General features: G+C 46.7%; 1 protein-coding gene across 3 annotated transcripts in view; it reads right to left on the minus strand.

Annotated features, from left to right (window-relative positions):
- LOC308577312 (ceramide kinase-like) overlaps positions 1–8,615 on the minus strand; it is a 28,343-nt gene extending 19,728 nt beyond the window's left edge. The window contains exon 1 of one of the 3 annotated variants that reach the window (XM_081177399.1): positions 8,467–8,615. In XM_081177399.1, the coding sequence (XP_081033525.1) occupies positions 8,467–8,584 (118 nt within the window). In that variant the 5' untranslated portion in view covers positions 8,585–8,615. Of the gene's footprint in view, positions 1–2,411; positions 2,482–3,533; positions 4,521–8,466 lie in introns of those variants that run through there. The other 2 variants (XM_081177401.1, XM_081177400.1) reach the window with 2 other exon arrangements.
- Positions 8,616–20,116: the final 11,501 nt, after the last annotated feature.

Consider the following 20,116-nt stretch of genomic DNA (forward strand, 5'->3'; position numbering starts at 1 on the left):
TTGTCAGGAGGAATGCCAGGACTGTATACTGGCTCCTGTTATGCTGGGGTCGATGGGCAAGACAGGCTCCCCATCTCTGCTCATTTGCCCTTTCCCTCTGAGAGTCCAATCCACACCACTCAGAGGGAGAGGAGGAGGAAGATGCTCCTTCAGGCAGAAGGAGCTGCAGGACAGATGTGTGGGCCATACAGGCTGCCCTGCATCCACTAGGTGGGTGTTACTCAGTTATATTAAAGGTACAGTACCGGCACACAGTGGGGAATTAGCTGAGCATTTATTGATGGCTGACAGAAATATACTATGTTCTCTAATTCAGGCTTCCTCAACCTCGGCCCTCCAGATGTTTTTGGCCTACAACTCCCATGAGCTAGCAGGATTAGTGGTCAGGGTTGATGGGAATTGTAGTCTCAAAACATCTGGAGGGCTAAGGTTGAGGAAGCCTGTTCTAATTGGAAGAAAATGACTGAAAATGGATAATTAACATCTGTGATATTGTGTGTATGATGAGAAGGCAGTTGGCCAGCTAACATTTTGTGTGTAAAAAATGGTGTGTGTTTATAATTTATTGGAGCAAAAACGTTCAAGATAATGTAAACCCAGTTGTGTTACTTGAAACTTTATGACTTCAATTTGTTCTGTTTGAAATATGTTCTTGTTTTTAGGCCTGGATATTTTATTTTTTTTAATTTTTGCAGCTTTATCTATTTTGTATTCTCCCCCCTTTTTCCCTTCTATATATGAAACTGAACATAGAATAAAACAGTAGTAGTAGTAGTAGTAGTAGTAGTAGTAGTAGTAGTAATGCCAGTCTGTTGCCCTAAAGAGGATGCTGTCCCATCCCAAGCATAGGAGCCAACTGCTAGGGGCCAAGGTGAGGTCCCTCCCCCCCCCCATAAAATATTAGAAGCCCCCCAGTTGATGGGCATTGTCATTCAAATGGTGCATGTGTGCTGCGTCTTGTGATTGATTATGCGGGACATGGCTTACCTGGCCTCCCCAATATTTTATTCAAGTTGATACCCCTGATCACAAGTTTTGAAATAACCTTGAACCCTCAATCCAATCTGCTTCTGTACTTGGAATAGTAGAGGCCATCCTGTCCTTCACCTCAGGCCAGCCTTGACACTTGAAGGCAGGTAAAAAATCAGCAACAGCAGGAGGGAGAGCTGCCAAGCCATCGGGCCACAGACACTTGTTTTTTTTCTGGCTTTTAATAGCTCCCAGTTCAGCTGGCCAGGAAATTTAAAACTCTGGTCAGGCCAGTAAAATTCTGGTCAAAGACCCATGAAGCACTGAACAAACCGGACCTTTTCAGACCCTATACAGTCCCTAGGGGGTCAACTAGAATAACCAGTTGTGGCACTGATGACGTCTTTGCTGCAGAGGAAGCTGATGTGACGGAGACAGCCACATATATATGAATGGCCAGGGGACACATCCTCTGAGCACCAGCTCTCACCCATAATGGCAAGCATCCAAACCCAGCCCCTCGGTTTCCTACACTTCATCTGCACCAGCCTCAAGGGAAGGGAAGCGCATGCACAAACAACATGCTTTCAGGTCAACCCAGGTCCAGGTCCACGGCAGCCCTTTCCCCGCAGTAGTAGAAAGAAGGCCTGCCTCTTCCTAGCATCAGCTTAGTGCACTCCTTCTTCTGATAAAAGGAACAGCAGAGAGCTGAATGCTAAGAAGAGGCCCAGACAGCCAAAACAGCTGGCAGGCAGAAGCCCTGCAGCTAAGGCAAGGGCAGAGATGGGCAAACAGTGGGCCACCTCTTAGGAACACCCCTGAGGCCAGGGGTACGTTAGCAGACACGAGAATACAGTTGACCCAACACCTGACCCGCCTCGTCTGCTCAACTTTTAAAGGAGCAAGGCAGAGCCTGTCACTCACATGGTTCTTGTGCCAAATGAAAAGAAGATTGACTCTGCAACTTAGCACTTCTAAGGGGCTGGGGGGAGGGAAGCTGGCTATAGGACTCGCGTCCACCCCTCTGACTCCTCCTCCACCCCAGACCCAGATGGCTCTACTGATTAGCTGGCTGAGTCTCTGGAGGCGAAGGAGAAATGGGCCCAGTGGACTTCCCTCCTCTTCTGGGACATCTGGCAACTCCGGGATAGGGCCCTCATTCTGATCCCTGCCCAAGCTGTCTACAGCCACCACCCCCCACCCCACCCCACCACCCGCTCTGAATCCTCCTCCTCTGATTCTGCCTGGCTCCACAGCACTCGTGGCAGGCACTCACTCAGAGAGTCATGATAGTCATGACTACGAGCACAGGTAACTTTTAAAGAGGATTTTACAGGTTCCTGGAGGATTGGCTTACTGAAGGCTGTTATTCTTGATGAATAAAAATTGATCTTTCATTTTACTGGCATGTGTCTGTATGTCAGAGACAAAAGATGAGTTACCTCCATCATGCCCTTCTTGTGAGTGAGATCCTTGCATGACTGCCTGGTGGCGCATGACTAGCTCGCTCCAGACTGAGGCAGCTGAAAGACAAAGCCCCACTCCCATGGCTGCTACACACCCAAATGGTTGTGTAAGCTGACTTGCACTCAGCTTCACTGAGGGCACCAAAAAGAGGACCAATATTTATTCATTAGACTCTAGGCAGGTAATTACTCAAAAGACAGGTATTCTCCTCCTTTAACGCAGATATAATATGACCTTCTCACAAAGAAGCACTAATGACCTTAACTGTCCAGATTTCCAAGCTTGGCCTAGTCACATGCCATTTTCCAACAAGCTGAAATGCATGTTTCATACTTCACTTTCATAATCAGTGCTTTTTTCGGGGGGGGATGCGGGGGTACGCATACTCCTAAACATTTTGTGAACCTAAGTTTGGCCTCATTGAGGGGCAGTGTTTCAATATGAGTAGGAAAATGAGAATACCCCTAAACATTTTTTTTAGAAAAAAGCACTGTTCATAATTATGTGTTTTTGAACTGTAAGTACATGTAACTTCCAAAATACTGTGAGATTATCATAAATGTCATAATGCAGTATACAAGTTTGTGAGATTCAGTACCCACATAAATCTGGGAGCACTTTATTCCTGATTCAAGACTAACAAAATATCAAGGACAGGTTGAGAGAATGAGGGGGCCCATAGGAACCACACAGTGTCACTGAGAACTTCCAAGAGGTCCGTCTGTGAAGACCTGGTCCCTTCAATGCAACAGCTGACATATGCAGCATTTCATTTCCCCACAGGAGTCAGTGGGAACATCTAGGGGTCCTTCAGGAAGCCACCAGCCCTGGCCCCATCACTTGCAGCACTGAGCTAACCCCAATTCCACCTCACTTGGCTCTTTCACAAACAATGTTCCTCTTCAGTTCAATCTTCTAATCAGATGCCACTTGCTTAAGAATGGAGGGACAGGGGAAATGTTAAGATCAAAGGATGCCAACAGTCCTGATTTCTTGCTGGATAGCAAGAATACCAGTAACAGTGAGAGGAACTAGCTATTCCAACTTCCAAGCCCTGTTAGGTGAGTCGAATGACCTTTGTATGTTAGTAAACTGACCTGTTTCACTCAGATTTGAATAAAAATTCCTGCCAGGAGGCTAGCGTGACCTTTAGTGAAAGCCATGCTGCAGTAATCCAACCCTGCAATTCCTGCAGTGAACCCCGCAGCTTGTTCTTCAGCTACCCTGGAGCAAAGCTTCCGCAAAGGTGGGAAGCGGAGGACAAACAAAATTGCAACGCAGGATAGAAAATGTTTTCTTATTCTGCGAGAGCTTCCAATTGCATGCATTGTTCTGATTCTGAAACTAGTTTAGAATCATAGACTGAAAGCAAAATGGCACTAAGGAGGAACAGGCAGTTTATACATGGCTTAGATAGATGTTTCACCTCTTGGAAGCCTTCTATCCATCTTCCCCATCCAAATATATAACAACTATATAATACAGATCAAGCTAAAGGGTTGATCTATTCCAACAGTGCCCAGCCTTGGAAGTTCACAAGCAGACTGCAGAGCAAGAAAGAAACAACTGACCCTTGACTGTGGCCTTCTCCTCCAACCTGGCATCCTCCAGATGTTGGCCCCATTCTGCCTGACCAAGGGTCAAGGATGATGGGAGTTGTAGTCCAACAACGACTAGAGGGCATCAGGACAGGGAAGGCTGCCTACCCGCCTGCTACACTCTGTACATGGAGACTGTATTCAGCTATCATGACAGCTGTCCATAACCCTATCCTCCATAAAAAAATTTAAAGCTAAATAATCTTTACATAGGGACGCGGGTGGCGCTGTGGGTTAAACCACAGAGCCTAGGGCTTGCTGATCAGAAGGTTGGCGGTTTGAATCCCCGAAACGGGGTGAGCTCCCGTTCCTCAGTCCCTGCTCCTGCCAACCTAGCAGTTGGAAAGCACCTCAAAGTGCAAGTAGATCAACAGGTACCGCTCCAGCGGGAAGGTAAACGGCGTTTCCGTGCACTGCTCTGGTTTGCCAGAAGCGGCTTAGTCATGCTGGCCACATGACCCAGAAGCTGTACGCCGGCTCCCTCGGCCAATAAAGCGAGATGAGCGCCTCAACCCCAGAGTTGGCTACGACTGGACCTAATGGTCAGGGGTCCCTTTACCTTTAATCTTTACATCTGCAGAGAAAGTCCATAAGCTATAGTAGATACTTTTTTATATAGACCAAGATCTGCTACACAAACTCTCTAGATTTTACTAAGTAAACCAAATTTTTCTCAGTTTCTTTTCCCAATCTGTGAAATGAGTAAAATTAACTGATATAATGGATAAGGATGTGAGCTAGAAAGCTTCCCCAATTCAGCTATCACCCTTTTCAATAAATGTACTGGGTGATCTTAGACAATCCATTCTTTTCACAGCCTCAGCCACCTCTAAATCTGCAAGGTGGGAATAATATTGACCTGCCTTACAGGGCTGGTGAAAGGATTACAGATAAAACAAACACACTTTGAAATCTTAAAATGTTCTCTATAAAATTCTCAGTATTATTACTTCTATCCTGCCCTAGAGGATAGTTGTGAGAAAGCATGAGAATCACACCAGAGAGCATGCACACAAAGGGATCCCACACAAAGGGATCTATTGACAAACATAATAAGCAATGAAATACAATATGCATGCAGGTGACAATTAGATTTACTCCTTTATAAAACAAAACCACCAAGATCTACTCCTGCTCAAGCCCCACTGAAATGAATTTTCACTCCTCAGTATAAAAGGGCTTTTCACTCTCACATTGCAAACACACACATTTCAAAAAGGGAAGCATAAGTGAGACCTAAAACAAAATGTTGGGGTGTGTGGAGTGCTCCCTGTTCAGGATTCCACTTCTTCCATTCAATGTCCTTTTTCAATTTCCCACACATTTGCACGTATACACTTGCGAGTTGGACTGCAATCCATGGCCACTAAGGAGCTCAGTTCTCACTGGGCTGTTGGGGGTCCTTACTGCTTTTTTCTATTTGTTTCTTATTGTTTTCGTACTTCTATAAACTTCACATTGTGCCATCCTCCCCATGTCTACTGACACCTGTCTCATGCATGGTTCGTGCTGTTTTGGCTGTAAAACAAAACAGCACTCTCAACATGAACCCTGGAAATAGGACTTACTCACACACACACCTCTGGCCCTGTGTTCCTTTAGTGATTCTCTAAGTCTGCATGCATTCTTTCCACATCCACCTGTGTTAAATGATTAACCTCAGTGAGGAAACTATTCTGGTCCTGAGAGTGGAGAGATAATTTGTCTTGTTTACCCGGAAAGGTAGGGCAAATATTAACCAAGACTAACTGCATTCAGAGGATGGAACAGCATTACCCTTAATAAAACATTAAAATAATTAGTACTGCGTTAACATGAATACAGCGGGACCTCTACTTACGAGCATCTCTGGTTACTTATCCTTGGGGATATGCATGTGGCAAACCCTGAAGTTATTGCCATGCAACTGGGGGAAGAGGGAGAAGCAAAGTGAGTGCAGCCCAGGGGCAGAGTACAAGCAGAAGGTCCCGGGTTTCCTTCCCTGCAGTTTAAGCAGGATTAGGTAGTAAATGATGGGAAATACCTTTCTGTCTGAGACCCCAGAGAGCCACTGCCAGTCAGAGGAGGCACATGATACAAGGCAGACTCCTCTGTTCCTAAAATGGGGCAGCCTTGTCAACAATGTCACATCTTTTCTCTGCAAAACCTAGGCAGGAGTGGGAAATGTTCCTGCCAGACTTTGGCTGCAGAACCACCCCCCACCCCCCAGGGCTGGATTTAGGTTTGATGAGGCCCTAAGGAGCTCCTGAAGGTAATGGGGCCCTTTATATGTCCAGCTGTCCTTTGTCCACAGCAATTGTCACTGTTTTTTGTGTTGAATATATGCTATATGGTAATTTATGGATACCTAATAGGTATCTAAAGCCAATAGGTATCTAAAGCCATTATATTTTGGAACTATACATCCAGTTGTTTTTCCCTTTACATTTTTTGGGGCCCCAAGCTATAGTTTGTCTAGCTCAGTGTTTCCCAACCACTGTTCCGCGGCACACTAGTGTGCCGCGAGATGTTGCCTGGTGTGCCGCGGGAAAAATTAAAAAATTCGAAAGATTTTTTTTAAAAAGTCAAATTTTCAATTGGGGCGCCGTCACTAGATGACCCCTGGGGTTCCCTCCCTCCCTCCCGCTCTGCGCCTCCCTCCTCCTCCTCCTCCTCCGGGGAGGCCCTTCCTGGCTCTCGGCCAAGGCTTGGCGGCTGCCACTCACTCACTCGCTCGCCCACCCGTCCCTCCATCCCTGCACCCGGCCTCTCCCCCTCCGTCCCTGGCACGGGGGCTGCCGGGATCCGTAGTCCCCTCGCCCTTGGGCTCCGCGCCCGCGCAGGGTGTGCAAACTACGTTTCCCAGCGTGGCCTGGCGGGCTGGGCATTTTGTTTGAAGCGCTCTTCTCCCGGCCATGGAATGAGCACAGCGGCGGCGGCCGGGCGGGCAGGGGCTCTTCCACGCAGACCCCGCGCAGCCTGCCTGCGCCCCCGCGGAGATCGGGCGGCAGGATGGAGCCAGGGGATCCCCGCGGAGGCGGAGCAGCGGAGGCGGAGGCTGCCCCCCAGGTAGGGCTGCGTCGGGGGTTTTTTATTTTTGCAATGCTGCATCCGCGCCGGAGGGGACGCATCGGACCGCGGGGAGACCCCTTGGCGGGCGTGCAAGGCAATGCATGCGTGCAGGCGTTGCATGGAGTGCAGTGCAATGCAATGGCAACGCGGCGCCCTGCATGCATGCATGCAACTTCCACCGGCGCTCTGGACTTGGCAGGTGAGGGGGGTCCCCAGTGGGCGGCAGAGAGAGCCGAGAGGGCGAAGGGGAGCCGGGGGGGAGCAGCGCTGCTCCCCGAGCCGAGCCCGGGGGGAAACTTCGGCGTCGTTGCGCCGGGTGTTGGAAGCGGAGGCTGGCGGGGGCCCCTCACCTGCAAAACCTGGTCGCCTCTCATATATTTCGTGCATTGCATTCATCGCCCGCTTTCTCCTCCAAGGAGCTCCCGGGGCGCGCGTGGTTCTCCCCGTGTTATCCTCGCAACAACAGCCCTGCGAGGTGGGCCAGGCGAGTGGCCCAAGGGAGCACCCAGGGATTGTCCTGGCCAGGTGGGGTGATTTGAACCCTGCTCTCTGCCCGGTCTTCGTCCTCATTTAGCCCCCACATGTGCATGACTGTGCATGACTGAGGTTTTCCCCCCTCGTCTTGGCTATGGTGTGAGTCTGTCCTGTTAATTAATGGGGTTCTGCCTTCGGAGAAGATGAGCCAGCCCTCAAGGAGGTGATTATGTAATTTGCTAGCAATTCATGTCCCTCCCGGCGTGACGCTGCGCGCTGACGTCACGGGGCTGTAATGGTGGTGTGCCTCGAGATTTTTTTCATGAAACAAGTGTGCCTTTGCCCAAAAAAGGTTGGGAAACACTGGTCTAGCTTATAGTAAATCCGACACCTCCCCCCAGGCAACTGTCACACAGTGGAGTTCCTACCGGTTGTTTTCAGCATTGAAAGTGATTTAAAAGCAAACAAGAGTCCCCGGAAAGGCCATAATTATGGAATACTACCAACGTTCACCTTTACAAAGTGGCAAGTACACTGGATAGAGCAAGCCTGTGTAAATCTACTCAAAAGTAAATCCCATAAGTGCAGTGAAAATTACTCCCTCCAGAGTGTATACTGTACGAGATCGCAGCCTTAGGCTGCATGCACAGCATCTCGTTAAAGCACATACACCCCCCCCCCCGCGCGCCCCTGAATTCTGGGACCTGTAGCTTTGTGCGGAGAAAACCAGTGTCAGACTTTGGGGCGAGTGTGTGTTCTGCTTCAGATATCTGGTGTGAACGAAGAGACCTGGCGCCTCTCAAACCCCGATGGAAACCTGAAGAATCCAGACCCCCGACCAGCGGCCCCAAAGCTAGATGACCCCCGGGACCCCGGGCCAGGGCTCTCTTGGGGCCGGGACACTCACCGCTCGTCCGGCCCACCAGCTCCGGCGTGCCCAGCAGGAACTCCCCGCCCGGCGGCAGAGACACCAGGACCCGCCCGGCCGCCGTGCGCAGAGGGCAGCGCAGGAAAGTCTCCCGCATGGCGCTCCGCTCGCTCTCCTCTGGCGCCCCCGCCCCGCCAGGGCCTTTACCTGGCGCCGGCCGGCCAGGGCGCCTCCCCGGGGCGGGGGAGCCCGGGAACCCGCCCCGCCTCCGCCTGGGAAGCCCGAAGCGAGCCAGAACAGGGCGCAGTCTCTCCGCGGGGCCCGGGGGGTCGTGGTTTGTTCTTCCCTCACCAGCACCATTATTCCCTGGTGCCCTCTGCGAGAGGAGCCCCCACAAGGAAGCCCCGCCTGGCCGGAGGTGAAGCCCCTGCTTTCCACGGGAGGGCAGAGAGCACTTCCCCGGCATCCCGCCTTCATGGACCCGGGGCCCCCACTAAGGGCGGGCAGCAGACCTTGCCCTGGACGGCAGGCAGGGCAGCCACTTGGGGATCTTTGCATCTCAGCTTGAGCTTCCTCCAGTTTCCTTCCCAGGCGGTGCAGGGAGCTGGTCCCTGACCTGAAGGGCTTCCTTGGTTGAGGCCGAGGTTGCAAACCGGCCCGAGGATGTTGGAAAACAACTGCGGGTCCGGGACAGGGGTGCCAACTTGAATAAAATAAGGGGGGTGGGCAAGGTATGCCCCGTCCTGCATAAGCAACTGCATGACATGGTGCACACACACCATTTGAATGGCAATGCCCATCAACTTTGGGGGGGACAGCCCCCCCAATATTTTATTGCGGGGGAATGAAGCCCCTTCGGCCCTAGGAGCTGGCTCCTGCGCTGCGGGAAGCAGAGGGCTGCAACAGCCCTTTCTCCTCTGGGATGTTGCCAGCATCCCACCTTGCTCCCAGCTGCTTTCACTGGCGTTCCGGAATGATCGCTACCGATCGCAACTGCTTGGGTTCCTTTGTAGAGTTGAGTTGAGTTGATATTGATTCTGATTATAATCTGTAGCGTAAATAAAGATCCTGGATTGGACAAAGAGGATAGCCTACTTTGGTGACTGCAAGGCAGAGACAACCAGTGCTACTTTCCAAGAAAAAGAGGTGCCAGAACTCACCATGAACACATCCTTCATTCACTTAGAATGGCAATGGTGCTCACCTGAGAGATGCCAGAATTGAGTTCCTTCAAGTTCCAGCTGGAAAAAAACCCTGGATCCAACCATGGCCAGAGATCCTCAATCCAGCTGCTTGAGAACAAATAGATAGGTTTCAGCCATATCCAGTCCTTAACAGATACAAGTTGCCCATCCCTGATGTAAAGGATGTACTGTGCGCACTGACCTCTTACTAACTACAAGGCAAAATACCTTCAGTGCCAGGAAGGAGCCTCTTCATCAGCAGCTCTCCTCCTCCTATGTCCTCTCTCTTTTCTGGGCTGGGGTGTCTGTGCACCCACTACACTTTCAAAGCACATTCGAAGCACATTATTTCCCCCAAGAATAATGTGCACTGTAGTTTATTAATGGTTGCTGAGAATTACTAGAGTGCCCAGAATTCTTTAAGGAGAGGAATGTGCTTCAGATCTGTTTTGTTTTTGTTTTTAGAATCGTCCCTTTCATTGATTAAACAAAAGATAAAAGTTTAAGAGATTTGTTCATTGCTTTTTTTTGCTGGGGAAGTAGGAGAGAAGAAGGCTGGATTTGAGAACTGATCCTCCTAACAACAATGGCTGATAAGAAGTCAATAAACCTGGCCAATTGTAGATTAAGTATGGATTTAAGGCAGGAACCTTCAAGGAAACCATCAGAGGGCAAGACTGCCAGGCATGGGGTACTGGGACCCCTGCTTTGATGGGGTGCTAGTGGGCAGAGGAAAGGCCAGGTTTCAGGTTTCAACTTTGAATGACATAGGCTGGAGGGATGTCCTTGGAGTCAGCAGCAAGGAGAAGGAGGGGCGGAACTCCAGGTGAGCTGGGAATGGCAGGCTGGAACTAAGAGACACAGATGATGGCTTTTTGCTGTCCTTTGCATCCCCCCCTTAAGGGGGAAGCCAGACCCTCATAGGTTGTGAATGGTCTGCAATCCCTCCATCTAGGTGCAGGTTGTATTTATGTGTAAAAACAGTGGTACCTTGGTTCTCAAACTTAACCCATTCCAGAAGTCCGTTCCAAAACCAAAATGTTCCAAAACCAGGGCACCCTTTCCCACAGAAAGTAATGCAAAACGGATTAATCAGTTCCAGGCTTTTAAAAACAACCCCTAAAACAGCAAATAAACATTAATTTTACTATCTAACAAGGGCATTGATCCATAAAATGAAAGCAATAATCAATGAATGTACTGTACTATAAAACAAATAAGACAGTATTATATATGATAGAGATTAAAATTAATTTTTTGCCTTACCTGCACTGATGATAGTCATTGTTTGCATGGGGGGCTTTTATCCATTTCTGCAGTCACACAATCAATCAATCAGTAGCTGAACTGGGTTCCACACAATCACAAAAACAAATTAACGGAATAAGCCTCAGAAACAAAAATGCAAAATAAATAGCAAAAACAAAAGTGCCAAACTTAATCTGTTCTGGAAGTCCATTTGACTTCTGAAATGTTTGAAAACCAAGGCGCAGCTTCTGACTGGTGCAGGCGCCCCAGAAACAATAGCTGATAGTCACATCGGATATTCAGCTTCCAAAAAATGTTGGAAAACTGGAACAACTTACTTCCAGGTTTTTGGTGTTTGGGAACCAGGGTACCACTGTAAAGCCATGTATCACAAAGGCACTACAGTCTCTGCTGTGCCTCACTGTCCCAAAAGGGAATGCAGACCCTGGGAAGCACAGCTGCAACCTCTGGAATCTTGCACCACTTGTGGAGCTTAGGCTGGCATGGAACACTAGTATGGGACTTTGTTTTGGCAGCAAATCAATAAGAAGGCTTGGATTTGGGGGCTTAGCCTTCTGCTCCCTAGTGGCTAGACTCTTGCGGAAATCTGACAACTAAACTCCTGAAAGGAATGTGTAAGCCGCCTTGAGTCTAGTGATGTGAGGTGAGACTATTCTCCGGAGAATATTCTCGAGAATGAAAATATTCTCGAGAATATTCTCTGCTAGAAAATTCTCTGGAGAAAATTCTCCACAAACTGTAAATTCCTATGTAAGAACCAGTTTTACAACCCACATTTAAAAAAATCTAAAAAATAAAAAGTCAAGCTGTGATATTGCCAGTGTAAGTAATGAATCATGATTTTTTTTTGATCCAGTTACATTACTGGACATTGTGTCATTTACCACTGGCAGTTCTGAAATGTGAATTACAGAAAACAATTTTTTCATTTAATTAGATGAACATTTGAATTTGTGTGTATTTCAACTATATGTAATAGCCTATTTTTTCTATTTTGGTGTGACCTTATTCGTGCAGGGTTGTTTTGCGCATAACTTGGAGGAAGAGTGGGACGCGGTTGGCGCTGTGGGTAAAACCTCAGCGACTAGGACTTGCCGATCGCATGGTCGGCGGTTCGAATCCCCGCGGCGGGGTGCGCTCCCGTTGCTCGGTCCCAGCGCCTGCCAACCTAGCAGTTTGAAAGCACCCCCGGGTGCAAGTAGATAAATAGGGACCGCTTACTAGCGGGAAGGTAAACAGTGTTCCGTGTACTGTGCTGGCTCGCCAGATGCAGCTTGTCACGCTGGCCACGTGACCCGGAAGTGTCTGCGGACGGCGCTGGCTCCCGGCCTCTAGAGTGAGATGAGCGCACAACCCTAGAGTCTGTCAATACTGGCCCGTACCAGCAGGGGTACCTTTACCTTTACCTGGAGGAAGAGTGGGGTGCAAGTAAAATAAAGAGGTGTGCTGAGCAAGACCTGTGTTTGGATCCTTGTGCTTCTGCACACAGGACAACTTCCTGGGGACGTAGGAATCTGCCTATCATCCATTTAGCACCATCTGCAGTTTTTCAGGTGGCCAGACAGGCGTAGCTCCCAGACCTACCAGGGATTGACCATCTGCATGCAAAGTGGCTGCTCTCCCACTGAGCTGGGGCCCTTCTGCACCCCGACCTTCTGTTGTCTCCCCTTGCTGACTTAGCTGCCAAAATCACTCATCTCTCACAGCACTCCCATAACATGATGCTCCTCCCTGCCTGCTCCCGGATGCATCACAAACGCCTTGCTCTTTCCTTCAGAGCCCTCTGTGGCCATGCTCTCCAATCCTTAGGACAGCATTCTTGTATCCCGAGACATCTCTGCCTGTGATCTTCGCTCCTCAACCTCTAGACGTCTCCTGTTCCCCGAAAGAACTCTGCCTTTTCTTCCCTGGTGCCCCATATGCCTGGTACCCCCTCTCAGAACCCCTCTGTGCATCCTCCTCGCTTATTTCCTTAAAGCCCTCCCTCCCATCACCTTTCCCATGAAGCCCTTGGAGCAGGGACACTGCAGCAGCCAGGCCTCTAACTAAACCTGAGCACTGTAAGCCCGTCAGGGCAGAGATCTCTCCCCTCGTATTTCCTGCAAAGTGCTACACATGCTGATGATACTATATAGAGGAGGAGGAGGAGGATGATAAGAATAATTAGCATAAGCCGCTGTTTTTGAAGATTGAAGTTGGAGTGGGCCAGGGGGAGTCTGGAGCTGAGGAGGTTCTTAACTTTGGAGAGACTTTGAAATATGCTCTTAAATATTTTTTGGATTACATTGATGACTGTGGGGAGTGGTGAAGGGAGACGGAGATAATTTTGGGTTGGAACCTCCCAGAGACCTACTCCTCAATGAGAAAGGAAAGAAATTAAGAAAGAGACCAACAAAAGACAAGGAAAAGTGCAGGTATAAACAACAAGAAGATCTGTAGAAGGGACATGGAAGAGACTTAAGGGCCTCGGACATAAGACTACCAGGTTGATGGACTAGATGGAATGGACAGTAAGGACTGACATGACCCGAGACCAGGAAGAAGAGACGTTGGATGAAGATTGGAAGAAAATTTATAAAGAAATTTTTTTATTTAGGGAATTAGCCTAAAATTAATGAATATTAGGGAAAATGTTGGAATGAAACTATATGGCTCTAGTAGAAATGATATCAGGAGTTATGTATAATTGAGTATTAAGTTTCAAGCTCTAAGGTATTTTACGGTAAGATAAGGTTAAATAAATTAAGGTAATTTGAATAACAGAATATGGGTGAATATATTATTGAATTACAGCTCACGTTGCGGTGGTGGGAAGTCTAACAATGTAACAGATGTGTATAATGACTTAGTATCTGAACAGTATGGAATTTGATTTTGGATTTATTTAATTTTTTCTTTTTTTCTTTTCCTTCTTTGATGATGTATATACATATGTGAACGATGTATATGTGTTTTTAAGTTGCTGGAATAAAAATAAAGGTTTTAAAATTAAAAAAGAAAAGAATAACAGAATATGGGGAAAAGATGGAAAGGATTTGTTGAGTTAAGTAATAGGTTAAATTGTTAAGATAAATCATTTAATAAAAATTGAGAAAGATGGAAAGAATTTGCTGAAATAACTAATTATACTAGACTAGAAAAAGGGAGGTGTGAGGAGGTCAATGAAACAAGCAAATGGAAGTTAGAGATATGTAATATGGGATTTGTGTCTTTTTTCCCTTCTTTTTTATCTTTTTGCTGTATTGTTGTATTGGTTTTTATGTTTTGCTTTTTTTCTTATTTTCTATGTATTGTAGTGTTGTTTTTTATTTTTATTTTTTCTGTAATTCTGAAACTATTAATAAATATTATTTTATAGATAATAAGAATAATTCCTCCCTTCCTCTCTGTTGAGTCCTTTGCATTCAGTTGGTGCTCTGATAAGAATAAATTAATTGAGACAGTATATTTTCTGGCCTCAAAATGTATTGGACCAGGTACCCAGTGTCTGCCAAGAGTAAAAGGGAAGCTCAAGGACTGGAATAGAATGAGGATACAGTGGTACCTCAGGTTAAGTACTTAAATTGTTCCGGAGGTTTGTTCTTAACCTGAAACTGTTCTTAACCTGAAGCACCACTTTAGCTAATGGGGCCTGCTGCTGCTGCGCCACCGGAGCCCGATTTCTTTTCTTATCCTGAAACAAAGTTCTTAACCTGAAGCACTATTTCTGGGTTAGCGGAGTCTGTAACCTGAAGCGTATGTAACCTGAAGCGTATGTAACCCAAGGTACCACTGTATTGGCAGAAGGAGTGGCATGTTCATTGGACTGTTAAGTGTAGTGTTGACGTTTTATGTTTCATTCTATACAAAATATATATATATTATTTTTTTGCAGTCGATGGAGAGCAGATGAAGCCTGGATTCTGCGTGTGTCCGTCAGCTCCTTCCTGGAGCATCTCTGCTTGGTGGTGGAAACTATGGACCTGTTAGGGCCTCCTGTGGCTTTACAGATGGTTGCAACAGGAAGCTCCCCCATAGTCTTGGCTGGACTCTGGACTTGCCCATGGGCTACTGATGTCAGAGGTGGCGCTGAACATGCCATCCTTAGAGACAAGCAGCTCGCACCCCAGGCGCCCGAGCGGCTTCCTCCGCTGCTGACTGTCCCTGGCAATAATAGTGGTTTTAGCACTCTCACTGGTCAGAGCTGAAGTTGTTATTTACAACTTTAAAAAGAGATACAACAAATTTTCATTTGTGATCTCCATAACTGGCAATTTTAAATGTTGCTTGTAGAAAGACAGATAGATAGATGATAGATAGATGATAGATAGATAGATAGATAGATAGATAGATAGATAGATAGATAAAACAGTTTCTTAGCATTTTCTTAAAGCGACAGGCTATCCATTTGGGGGCCCTTGGGGCTCCTCCCCCAAGGAGAACCTCCAAAAAGGCACACTGTGGAGGAGAGTTTCCTGGCTCCCACTCAAAGAAGAATTCAAACTCAGGCTGCAGTGTCTACCAAAATCTTTAATGCTCAGATCAGTGTGATACAGGGGCAAAATGCCATTAAAAGGCACAGCAGGTGCTATGCATAGCAAAGCAAGAAAAGACATTGATCCAGGAATGATACAGTACATACCCTGGCTTAGAAGTTAACTCCTCTTAAGCCCCCCCCCCCAAAATATATTTGAGGGGGCCGGGAAACACCCACCCCAAGTCCATGGGCATTGCCATTTAATTGTGTGCCATGTCATGTGACTATGTAGGGCAGGGCTTACTGCCCCCCCAGCAACCCTGTTATTAGGGAGTGGGGCCGGTACTACTTTCTCACCCATGCACAATGATCCTATGTTGAAAACAAACCCATTTGTATCCACTGTATTAATGCGCCAAGGGACTTTTTTATGTGTCCTTATGACCAACAGGTGGTGGAAGGAGCGAGCCAGAGTCTAGTGAATGAGACTGTCCCTGGCAATAATACTGGTTTTTAGCCCTCTCACTGGTCAGAGCTGAAGTTGTTATTTACAACTTTAAAAAGAGATACAACAAATTTTCACTTGTGATCTCCATAATTGGCAATTTTAAATGTTGCTTTTAGATATACAGATAGATAGATGGAAGACAGATAGATAGATAGATAGATAGATAGATAGATAGATAGATAGATAGATATATTACTTCAGTAACTCCCTAAAATGTGTTAGGAGAGGCAATACATTTTAAATTAAAACGGAAAGAAAATAGAAGACCAACAAAGAATCATAATAAAACAGGGAGAGTAAATTGTGGGCAGATGATGGACATTGAGAAAGCCCCCAAAAGAAAGCTTAGCCAAATTTAAATTGAAAACTCATAAAAATACCAAGAAGAAGATTTTAAAGAGAATCAAGAAAAGCAGATACACCTGATGACTAGAAAAGCCAAGGGAAAACTAAGAGAAATGAAAACACGTGAGCGGCGAAATCCAGTTTATTTACCTTTCGACCAAAACGTCTTTGGATGTAATGAGTGAGACTGTCCCTGGCAATAATACTGGTTTTAGCCCTCTCACTGGTCAGAGCTGAAGTTGTTATTTACAACTTTAACAAGAGATACAACAAATTTCACTTGTGATCTCCATAATTGGCAATTTTAAATGTTGCTTGTAAATAAATAGAGATAGATAGATATCTTAATTCAGTAACTCCCTAAAAAGTGTTACGAGAGGCAATACATTTTAAATTAAAAGGAAACTGAAAGAAAATAGAAGACCAACAAAGAATTAATCATAATAAAACAGTCTAATGTTTTCTCTATAACATTTTCTAAAACAATGCAGACCCTGCTCACAGAATTACAGTCTTTCCTTTGTTTTAGCAGGGCTCATATATGAACTTAAACCTCAGACAGCTGATTCACACAAGCAATTCATTTCTCTCATGTTACAGTGTCCAGCGACGAACATTGTGGGAACAAAACCACAGTATTCTGAGGTGTGAGTTGTTGTTGTTGGGCTACAGCTTCCCGCATCCCTGCTGCCTGGGGCTGATGATGGGAGTTGGCTTCCAATGTCTGCATTAAGGACCAACCATGCACATGCCAAGAAGAGGAAACAAAAATGACCGGTTCCTTGTCTCTCCATTGTTTCAATGGTTTGTAAAGCCCCATTCCGGTGGGGAACAAATGGTGCAAAAACACTTGTGCACCATTTTGGCTAGCTAGCTAGCTAGCTAAATAAATAAATAAATTCTGAAATCTCCATCGTAACTGGTTATAAACATGGATCCGTGGGTCAAATTTTTGGTTCTTTGGGGGGATCTTAACCCCAGTATTCCATGGTCTCTTTTTTGACAGCCACTGCCAGAATGAAAATAGCTGTCAGGTGGAAAATGGGGGGAAGCCCTCATTTCACGATCTTGGTTTCACCCAGATATGGGAAACTGCAGGTTTGAATCAACACAGCAGCGTGATGATAAATGGACAGGGTAAGAAGGATAAATTTCTTAGTACATGGTAATTGTTCATTGATTATATCAACAAATTGGCACTGCTGCTATGACCACCTGCCATGGGTGTAGCCAGGATTTCTTTTAGGTGGGGGCAAATTAGGGTTGCCATATTTCAAAGAGCAAAAAATGGTCACAAACACAAACCCTGCAAACTTGGAAGTAGTACCTCGGGTTAAGAACTTTGCCCCAGGATGAGAACAGAAATCGCGTGCTGGTGGAGCGGTGGCAGCGGGAGGCCCCATTAGCTAAAGTGGTACCTCAGGTTAAGAACGGTTTCAGGTTAAGAACGGACCTCCGGAACGAATTAAGTTCATAACCAGAGGTACCACTGTACACTTAAAGTACCTAGACCTATACAATTATGTGTAACAACATGTGAGGTGGCCTTGATTTAAACAGTTGATGTTTCTAGATTTTTATTTAGTGCCAGTAACTGTTTTTTGCAGTGTCATTCAATGGTACAAGGTGCTATTTACCAGAGATTGACATATTGAAATATATTATCATATATGTACATGTTCTAATTGAAGAATAAAATATGATTTAACTACTGAGTTTCCTTATACCAAACCTTAACATGACAATTACTGGTGCCATCACCTTAGAATGGTGAATTATATTTTAAATGAAGATTCGATAATATTCTCATTAATCAAAATTATTCTCGAGAATTTAACATCACTACTTGAGTCCCTGTCAGGGAAAACCGGTGTGTGTGTGTGTGTGTGTGTGTGTGTGTGAACAAATGAATGAAAGGTAGAGGAATTGTTTTGTAAGTGTATGAGCATTGGAGTGTCTGACATGCGTGGGGCTTCAAAGTTTTGAAACCAGAATTGTCAAATGCAAAAACAAGGAAGTCCACAGTAAATACCTTCCTTGCCTTTGGAGGGTCACTTCTTTGTGCCTCAAGCACTCTCTGAATGCCTCACTTATCTGCTTGGCAATTACTTTTTCCTCCTTGGGAGTCTCAGGTATTATTTCCAAAAACACAAACCACCAGATTCCCTATGTTTCCACATCATAGCCTCTGCTTACAACATCAGGGTCAAGCCCCAGGGTATACATCACCCTGTGCAACTGATTACTACTCAGTAATTCCATTTACAAAGGTCATACTTAATCCTGGTTTTCCCATTTACTCCCACAGCTCTAATGTGCATACTTTTCATTTCCCCAAATAATTAGTGGGGAAAACACCCCCCTAATTCCTCAGGCATCTCTTCTGGATTAACAAGTCTTCAGACTTCCAGATAAAGTTTCCTGATATGCTAAGTACTGGTTAGAGGAGGTGACATTACTGCAGGAAGAACAAGGGTTTCATCCACCCTCTACCAGTATATTTTAGAAGTACTGAAAGGGAGTACCAGGAAACTACAGCAGAGTACTCAGCTGCTGTTTCTTTTATTTTTATTCAGCAAGCTAAAAGTAATAATCAAAGCAGTCACACGAGCAGGAAGAATTACAATCATAGAAAGCATATAAAAGTTTGAGTGATGTAAAATATATTCCATAATGGAATACAAAATTCATATTTATACCAAACATATCAAATAATCAGGAAAGTTGTCAAACTCAAATTTAGTGGGAATGTGCCAAAAATGAGATTGTTTGGTCATATAAATCGGTAACTGCCCCCAAGAAGAAGCAAGTCGGAGGGGTCAGCATCGTCCCAAGCAGCATGTACTTTGTGAGTCAGTTTTTCAGAAATGGCTGAATGACTGTTTAGAACCACAGAATCCACAGAATAACAAGATGCAACCTTCCACCATGAGAGATCACTAGATGAGCAGCAACCAACACATATAGAATTAATTGTTGAGAAGTTCAGCATAGGCTCCATCAAAAATTGATAACTTGTTTGCCAACGATAACACCAATCTCCATGACAACCCGCTTCCAGAACCCAGGTCCACAGTTACATCCTTGTAAATTACAGCCCTGCCGGTATGAGGGAACCAGATCCTACAGAATGAACTAGTCGGACTGGGGTTAGAAACCAGCGTCAGACCACCTGCAAGACTCTCCCTCGTGTCAGCAGACGCAGAGCTCAAGGGAGGAGGGGATCGGGGCCGGGAAGCAGTCGCGGGAACAGCGGGTTTTAAAGGTGCGGAAAGGGAAACGGAGAGGATCGAGGGGCTGGAGCGCATCTCCTGCGCATCGCAGGGCTTAAAGCATGCTGGGACTTTTCGGTTTAGAAATGAGGTGAGAGCCGACGGGGCAGAAGCGAGTGAAGGAAACGACGGAGAAAGGATTTTCTCTCACACGTCATGTGACAACTCAGGGCCGTCTAATGAAGCGGAGCGTGACCCGTCTCGGAGTTTGGCGGGCGCCTCTTCCCGCCTTGAGCCTCTGCGGGAGAGGCGCCCCCCCGCCAGCCCCCCCCCCCCCGCTGCTCGGGCGGAGCGGCTCCGCCGGCCGCGTTTCCGGGCGAGGCGTCGGGCCCCGCCTTCCAGAGGCCGGTCTGCCCCGCTGAAGCTTTCTCTATGGTCGGGCTTTTGAAAAAGCCTCTCAGTCGATTGGTGCTCAAGCCGGCCAATGAAGCTGTAGTCCCGCCCCGCCGTCAATCTCGCCGCCAATGGAGCCGACCTTTCGCTTGAGAGACACGTAGGTAGCCTGTAGAGAGAAGCGGTGCTAAGAATGCCGGCCAATAGAGGCAAAGGTCGGGCGAAGCGGGGGCGGCGCTTCCTGGGGGAAGAGGGAAGGGGGCCGCCGGGCGCAGAGGGTCTCCCCGCGGGGCGAGGGAGGGGCGCCCGGGAAGGAGCGGAG

This window comes from Podarcis bocagei (genome assembly GCF_964188305.1).
Source record: "Podarcis bocagei genome assembly, chromosome: 17".
NCBI classification, from domain to species: Eukaryota; Metazoa; Chordata; class Lepidosauria; order Squamata; family Lacertidae; genus Podarcis; species Podarcis bocagei.